Source organism: Triticum aestivum, chromosome 5A (assembly GCF_018294505.1).
Source record: "Triticum aestivum cultivar Chinese Spring chromosome 5A, IWGSC CS RefSeq v2.1, whole genome shotgun sequence".
In the NCBI taxonomy this organism is placed as follows: Eukaryota; Viridiplantae; Streptophyta; class Magnoliopsida; order Poales; family Poaceae; genus Triticum; species Triticum aestivum.
Genome location: NC_057806.1, coordinates 468,930,780 through 468,939,032, shown reverse-complemented (window position 1 = coordinate 468,939,032; position 8,253 = coordinate 468,930,780). Strand labels below are relative to the sequence as shown.

At 46.0% G+C, this 8,253-nt stretch overlaps 2 protein-coding genes across 2 annotated transcripts in view; one reads left to right on the top strand and one right to left on the bottom strand.

The window, feature by feature from the left end:
* The window catches only part of LOC123104075 (translation initiation factor IF-2), a gene marked incomplete in the record, with an annotated part of 4,803 nt that extends 557 nt beyond the window's left edge, over positions 1-4,246 (top strand). The window contains 2 exon segments of the mRNA XM_044525796.1: positions 40-1,750; positions 3,896-4,246. Of these exon segments, the coding sequence (XP_044381731.1) occupies positions 40-1,619 (1,580 nt within the window).
* A 940-nt stretch (positions 4,247-5,186) lies between these two features.
* On the bottom strand, positions 5,187-7,972 carry LOC123104074 (protein MICROTUBULE BINDING PROTEIN 2C). Its single transcript, XM_044525795.1, has 5 exons — positions 7,742-7,972; positions 7,590-7,638; positions 6,968-7,249; positions 5,874-6,095; positions 5,187-5,707 (listed from the first exon to the last, which is right to left on the bottom strand). Exons 1-5 carry the CDS (start codon positions 7,816-7,818, stop codon positions 5,558-5,560), a joined length of 780 nt encoding a protein of 259 aa, XP_044381730.1. The 5' UTR covers positions 7,819-7,972; the 3' UTR covers positions 5,187-5,557.
* Between the last annotated feature and the right edge of the window lie 281 nt (positions 7,973-8,253).

Below are 8,253 nucleotides of genomic sequence, written 5' to 3'. Positions count from 1 at the left end.
ACCAGCTCCCCCCGCAGCAGGCGCCCCCGCCGCCGCCGCAGCAGCAGCAGGTTCTGCCCACCCCTTCGCTCCCGCTGCCCCCGCCGCCGCCCCCGATGGGCCACCCGGAGAAGGTCCACATCCCGGGAGTCGCGTCCGGCCCTGCCCCCATCCAAGACCGCCCCAACCCGTCCCATCTCCCGCCGCCGCCTCAGCCTCCCGTCGCTGCGGCGCCGCCGCCGCCTCCCCACCACCAGATCCAGGCGGGAGGAGACGGGTTCCACCGGCAGGGAGGGGGCAACTTCGGGGGAGGACCGATAGTTGTTGGCAACGGCGGGGGTGGCGACGGCCCTGGCGCTACCACGCTCTTCGTTGGGGACCTCCACTGGTGGACGACGGACGCGGATCTGGAGGCGGAGCTCGTCAAGTACGGCCATGTCAAGGAAGTCAGGTTCTTTGATGAGAAGGCCAGCGGGAAATCCAAGGGATATTGCCAGGTCGATTTCTTTGACCCTGGCGCTGCTGCTGCCTGCAAGGAGGGCATGAACGGCCACCCGTTCAATGGCCGTCCCTGTGTCGTGGCCTTTGCTTCGCCTAACACTGTACGCCGCATGGGTGAAGCTCAGATGAAGAACAACCAACCGATGGGTCAGCAGAATTCAGGTATGCAGAAGAGTGGTGGCAGAGGTGGTGGTGGTCCACCTGGAGGCCCGCCTGGGCCTCAGGTTGGAGGAAACTATGGTGGCCGGGGAGGCGGAGGAGCTGGTGGTGGTGGCGGTGGTGGAGGAGGCGGGGCAGGTGGTGGGAATTGGGGCAGAGGTCCAGGTGGTGGTGGGATGGGGGGTAGAGGTCCTGGTGGGAATATGAGGAATCGGATGGGTCCGGTGGGTGGCCGAGGGATCATGGGGAACGGAGGGATGGTGGCTCCACCGCCACCAATGATGCATCCCGGAGGGATGATGGGGCAGGGATTTGATCCCACTGGCTATGGTGCAGCCATGGGAAGGATGGGTGGAGGGTTTGGAGGGTTCCCTGGTGGACCTGGTGGTGCACCATTCCCAGGCTTGATGCAGCCATTCCCACCTGTGGTTGCTCCTCATGTGAACCCAGCATTCTTTGGGAGAGGAGGTGGTATGGGTGCCGGGGGTGTTGGAATGTGGCCAGACCCAAGCATGGGTGGTGGTTGGGGAGGCGAGGAACAATCAAGCTATGGTGATGATGCAGCATCTGATCAGCAATATGGAGAAGGTGGAAGCCATGGTAAAGAGAGGCCACCAGAGCGGGAATGGTCAGGTGCACCAGAAAGGAGGCGGGAGAGGGAAAAAGATTTGCCCCCACCACCAGAATTGCCAGAGAGAAGGCACCGTGATGAACGGGATATGGGTTGTGAGAGGGAAAGAGAGAGGGACAGAGGAGGAGATAGGGAAAGGGAGAGGGACAGAGGAGATAGGGAAAGGGAGAGGGATAGAGGAGATAGGGACAGACACCGGGATGACAGAGATCGCCATGGTGATTATCACAGACACAGGGAGCGTGATTCTGATCGTACTGATGACTGGGATAGAGGAAGATCATCTGGGAGAAGAAGCAGGTCAAGGGAGGTTGATCACTCAAAGCGGCGACGAATGTCGCACGAGTGATGTACCTGGATGCCTAGCATAGGGGCAGCGGCAATCCGAGGTGGCATAATTTTTGCACATGCCAACTTTCAACCGTTCACTGCTTATAACTGCTTGTGTCTCCAGGGATCTGTTGTAGCATTAACTGAGATGTAAGTTCTGCTTTATCTGTTCTTGTTCTTTGTTTTCAATGTAATCATTCTTTCATTTGGTTGTATACCTGTACGTAGCTTCCTGTCGCCGGATATCACTGTATAGCTGCATACTTGTGTAACCCACTGGATACCGTCTGTATAGCGCTCTGGTTGCTGTTGTGTATAGATTTTTCATTAATTCTTTTGTAGCTTAAAGGCATTGCTCAAGCTGGGAATTCAAGAATGTAACTTAGATTTGTAACTTGTAAATAAGCTGTTGTAGAAAACCTCCTTGTAATCCAATTGTTATTTATATGATGTATCCTCAAAAAGGAAATGTAAAGGCTCCCACCCTGTATTCTTCAAATATGACCAGTGGTGTTTATGCTCCAGCATTTTGATAAGTACTGCAGAGTAGGTCTTGGAAGTTAAGATAAGTTGTAAAAAGACCTAACTGTACTGTTTTGGAGCTTGTAAATGCTTATGTCACTCCTTCTGTTCCGCACTGGAGGCTCTGACAATTAGTCGAAAGGTCCTGTGCTGGAAACAATGTTCCTGCATATTGAGATAATTGAACACATACTTGTCAAAATGCGTGACCTAGACCAAAATTTCACATATTACATTAATTCAGTGCAAAGACTGGAGGTGTCTTGGGTTAACAAGTTCCACTGCATCACATGTAATAACTTATTTCCAAAGCTTGAAGTCTAGTGCTCCAGTGATCTAAGGTGTAGAAACATAATAGCTAGCATAGGTCAGACAACAGAGTTAGTGAATATAGAGAATGCTTCACATTTATAAGGACTATTTCCCCGTGTTGAATATTCATGTAACATGTTATATTCTGGTAACTAGACTTCGCACTCACCAGTAACAACTTGGAGTTCACTAAAATGAGTACCATGCTATGAATGCGCTGAACCAAACTAAGCTTCTCAGTTGAATATAATTATCATTTGCAAATTCATTCGTGTATACTAGAAAACAACAAACTCATTACATTGCACTATCTGCAAGCTGCTTTGCATTCAAGTAGATTTTGTGGCAGGGAATAGTCGTTTCTTTGTGAAATTTGAAAAAAAAAATCTAGATGCGCTACTTGTAGACTCCTAAAGTACTATCACCAATAGGATGTTAAGTATCTAGTGAGAAACATGTATGCTTGTCTGAAAAATGTAAGCACTGCATCTTTTCTTTTCTGCATGCATCCTGTTATGTGTTCATTCATGGAGAATGTCAAGTCAAACATGATTTTATTTTGATGACATTGGTGGCTGCTAGTCCCTTTTATAACGTGATCTATACATATATTGATCTCCTTATTCGGGAATTGTTTTAGGCTGTATGAACTGTTATGCATTCTTTCTCTACTTAAATAATTGTCAGAGTTATTTGATGCCAATATCTTTCCTTTTGGCTGTAGTGAGCTTCTATATGGTTTCTAATCCATTTAGACCATTATATTGTGGTCCGATTGTTTGTAGTTTTGTGATTTTTGAACTGAGTCTGTAACTTTCACTGCATTATAATGCTATCGGTGGAGTTGCCCCTGCTACTTTTTATTTGCCTGCTTGTTTCATTGCCTAGTTGTCCGTGAAGGAGAAACATTTTACAGCAAGTACTATTATCCTGTATTATGGCTGGCTGTATTTGTTTAATCATTTCATGTTTAGGTACTTAAGTGTTAAGATGAAATGTTTCTAGATATAATTTTACATTCTTTGTTTTGAAATATGTCCTTATTTTTTTTACAACAAATCCATAGATAGTCTGTTCAATTTTTGTTGGCTGCCAACTTTTTGTCGGCATCTAGCACCTGCTGCAAGTCTGTAGCTTATTTCTACTTTGCTCTATTTGCCACTAATAACTTAGTTTAGCAAATTTATTACTTGTAACACCATTAAGTTCACAGCCTTACTGTATTTCATATTGAAATGCTGGTAATTGTGATATAAAAGATAGTACTACCTCTGTTCTTTAAATGTAAGACGTTTTGGCAGTTTATTAAACTGCCAAATGTCTTATATTAATGAACAGAGGGGGTAGTTTTTAGGATTGTGCTGTACTCTATGTTCTGGTGCTATTATTATGTTTTACCTATTTGTATTCCTTTGCTGCTAGCCTGCTACCATGTACTGACTTATACTCTCTGTCTTGCAGCCATACAAGCAGTTCAAATAAGTGCGAAGTCATGATTCCAGCTTCCTCGGATACAAGATGTTGCTGCCGCCTGCCTGCCTACCCCTACCTGCCCCTACCTTAAATATAGTCGCCGAGTGGCATAATATTGCCGGAAAAACCTGTCAAACGTGTTGTGATTCCCCTAAATACTCTTTTGTTTACCTTATTATTATGCGAGGAAAGAGCACCGAGAGTGCGAGAATGTACTATTTACTATGTATTAGGATGATCGTCTGGTCTGTAACCTTGTATTATGACTTTTGCCTTTCTTTTTTGAATTATCTCTGCTGCTGGTGGACAAGTGAACCAACATCCAACATTCATGTGGCTCGTCCTTGCGTGGAGGTAGTTGCAGTGTTTTGTTTTTTTAGGTTTGTGGCTGTGTTGTACACCTGTATGCCATCTATGAATGCTTACCTGACCTAGATGTTGGTTGTTGTGCTTGTGGCTATAGATTTGCAGCAGGCTGTAACACTAGGAATGTACACATGCAGTTTTTAAATGTTGCTAGGTTTGTGTTCCTTTTGGTAGATGTTGTAAAATAAATTTTGTGAATACGCACAATTTTCTTACCTCTAGAATGAAGGTGTTGAACTACAACTGTGTATGATCTGTGTGACCTATGTGTGTTACTGTGTTGGTATGACCTCTACCAAAATAAGAGTGGAAATACATTTAGGCCTTGTACTGTTGTTTTTCCACCCCGAAGAGATTTGGGATCGTTGGACTCCTCCCAATCCCGTTCCCCAATACGCTAGGTCTAGGTTAGTGTCTAATAACTAGGATCTGAGGGTTTTGTGGGTATACCTGGGGACCTTGGGTTGGACCAGGAAAATACTCCCAAAATTCTTCAAAAACACTTCTGCCAGACTGCGCAACTATAGTTGAGCTACGCCTACGCAGGGGTTGCCAGGATATACTTATGTTCTGTGAGCTATTACCTTCATGTTTCTCTCTCACAAACTCAAATGTATCTGCTTCTGAAATCAAACTCCCTGCACATGCCAAACAATAGCCTAAAAGTTTGAGAACATACACGAAAACAACGAAACAACAACAACAATACAAAGCCTTCAATCCCAAACAAGTTGGGTTTGACTAGAGTTGAAACCCATAAGATATCGGAACCAAGTCATGGTTCTAGCACATCTAACTTCCATGCGGCCCTGTCCATGGCTAAATCTGTTGGTCGTTTAGACAGGTTGAACCATCGAATGTTCAATAAAATTCACAAACTCCCTGCATGTGCATGAAACCAAACAATAGCCTGAAAATTTGAGAACATACTCCGGATTGCAAATGTTCAGACCACTTAGAACAATAATCTCTAGGTCGTCCAGACAGGTTGAACCATCAGATGTTTACTAAAATTGTACAAGTTGACATCTCTACTAAGATGCCACCCAGTCACATACTACAAATAGTTGATAACATTACAACAACAAGATCAGAGGCATCATCGGCCCAGATCCAAGATGAGAGGATACAAACACGGATCCTCTGCGATATAAGACCCAGTGGCGACAACTGTCAACTCGCGTGCACATCATATCACCCAGTGGCGAAACTGTTTCTGCCGAGCATCACGAGAGCTGCTCTGGGCAGTGGGCACAGAGCATGGGTCAATGTTTTCCTGACAAGTTAGAGTACAAACGCTTGGAGTCTCAGCCTTGCCTCAGTTACTGCCTTCAGGAACTCCTCCGTAGGATTGTCTTTCGCGGCTGCTAGAGCCGTGATGTAGGCTGACATTTCCTGCTCCATCTTCTCCGTATCAATATCACCTACCGTATCCTGCGTTGTAGCAAATAGGAGAAACAACAAATTAAAAATCAGTTTTGGAGCAAAGCACATATAGATAGCTCATTCAGATAAAGACATAATTAATTCAATTTTTCATCAAGCAAGATATACAATAGCGTTGAAGAGTTTATAAGAATGTAACAGGGCATGAGCTTACATCAAGCTGAACTGGTTCACATTCCAACGATGAATCGTCAGATCTCTCCGTGGGATGAGAGGCTCGGTTGTTCTCTGTTATTTTCCTGAATACCTTCATCAGAGCAGAGATTTCAACATCCATAGAGGCTACATCCACTTCAAGTTCTTCAACTTTTGTACTTGACATCTTTGCCTCCCATTCTAGCTTCTCCAATGCTGCTTGCTTCTCTGCCAACATAATCTGCAACAATAACACCAAATCAGCAAGTATTTAGCAATTAGCAGTGCTATTACTAACAAAGTGATTAAATTGAGCCTATACTTTTATGACACAGAGATGAAAAACATAGAAGTCTCTTGTAACATAAACAAGCATGAATACAAATTAGAAAGTAGCAAATTTAAGATTCCCAAAGACAAAGAGCACTACAGCACATGTCAGTTGAAATATAAACTGTGTTGGCCTTTTTACTCTTTTTCTTACTCTTTAGAATCTACTGTTCAACATTAAAAGAAAGGGACAAAAGACATAAGCATCTTTAACATGGCATTGAAACACATTGAGGAAAACATACATCACTAATCAAGTAAGGCATGAAAGATGCCAAATAAATTTTCTAAAAAAAGGTCAAATAATGTTTAATGCATAGTTATGTTTGTACTTGTCAGATCCATGAAAATCACTACTCAGCTTTGAATGCCGAGCAGCAGCGTAGTTAGAACCTCAAATCAGCATATCCATAGGTTTCTTTCTTCACATCAGTTCAATCAAATCAATAATAAGGGTACACGACAGGCCAACTAAAGTGGAATAAGTAGAGGCTCACAAAACATGGTGTGCACTTGTATATCTAACTGCGTCATTTTCTGATCGATTTTGAATAAGAACTTGGGGTACATTGCTTTGCATTATCAAAACCATATAGTGCAGAGAAGAAAACCAGGACAGTGACTTTGTTGTCTGAATGATAGTGTCCCATAGCATCATCTTCACTGGTGCAAAATTTGCAGAATAGCGTTTTCTTGAATGAAGGAGCTGGTTAAGCAGTAGTAATTGCTATGGGAATATAAACTCTAGCGATATGCCAAAAGTACCAAGCAAGTCCAGTATACCTTTGCACCATGCAACTCGGAGCCAGTAGACTCAACAAGCGATTCCTTATCATTAAGCTGGCTTCTCAATTCATCCACCTCTTCGTTCGCAACACTGATCCGGCCAATCAAGTTCTCTGCGGACCTCAGAGCTTCGTCTTTCTCAAGCAGTTTTCCCTGCAAGCCACCAAGCTGCTCCTGCAACGCAGCGAGCTCTTCCCTCTGCTTCTGCGCCTGATCCAGCTGCTGCCGCCTCTTGGCCGGCGTGGTTCTTGCTGGCTTCACAACCTTCGGCTCAGGAACCTGCACATGTAGTAGATGTTCGCATAGATCAAAACCACCAGTACAAACAGTAACAACCACTACCATTAACAAGCACGTATCCAGTTTTGGCAGGTGCAATGAGCACTGTTTCAGGACAGTTTCCTCTCGCCAAGACACTGCTGGTGCCCACTAGTCTACTCACACCGGGCCTTGCAGGAGCACAACGCCGACACTCCTCGCCACCAAAGACAGGCTCAAGCTTTGAGCACCCAAGAACCCAGCATTCGACGAGCAAGACAAAGAGGCGATTCGGAAAGGTAAAAGATGCTCGAAAAGGAGATTTGGAGCGGGGTCAGGGTCAAGGGGGCCTCTGGCTCACCTTCTTGGCCTGATGCGGAGCCGCCGTGTACGCCATCGAGACCACCCTCCTGCATATAGAGAGAGAGTCAAGAACGGCTCGAGCAAACCCCGGAAGAAAATTCAAACTGGACCCCGGGCGGAAATGCAGATCGAGGGCAATGGGACCTGTACCTGGAGGAGGGCGCGGAGGGGGCGAGCCCGCCCCGGATCCTGGACCTGGAGGCCGGGCCCGCCGGCTTCTCGGCCATCCTGGTCCTCCCCGGCGGTGGCGGCGGCGGGACGGGCGGCGCTGGGAGTGGACTGCGGGGGTGGCGGTGGTGGACCGGTTCTGCGACGGAGTAGTGCGGTGCTACCACTCCTGCCTGCCTGGGTCGTGGACCCGCGGGGTGGGGTGGCTATACCCGATACCGGCCTACCTGGGGGATTTTGTTCCGAGATTTATTTGTTTTTAGATTAGAAACGTTTTCGTTGAGGGTGAATAAATGCTTCGCAGTCGTGTCGCCGTCGAGCAACATTCCGCTTGGGCAAAACATAGTGAGGGAACCTACGGCGTGTCGCCCACCGCAGGAATTGTTTTCTGTGCCGTAAAAAAGTTGTTTTAGATGCATCTATGGGTCGCTTTCGCTGTGACACACCGTCCCTTTGCCTCTCCCTCTTCTCCATCCTTTTTCGTAACCGGTCTC

Excerpts from the sequence above, each read along its gene's own strand:
- LOC123104074 (XM_044525795.1), bottom strand. The coding sequence starts at position 7,818 with ATGGCCGAGAAGCCGGCGGGCCCGGCCTCCAGGTCCAGGATCCGGGGC. Across the intron at positions 7,250-7,589 it reads CTCCGCATCAGGCCAAGAAG|GTTCCTGAGCCGAAGGTTGT; the intron begins GTGAGCCAGAGG and ends CTACATGTGCAG. Across the intron at positions 6,096-6,967 it reads CCGAGTTGCATGGTGCAAAG|ATTATGTTGGCAGAGAAGCA; the intron begins GTATACTGGACT and ends TTATTGTTGCAG.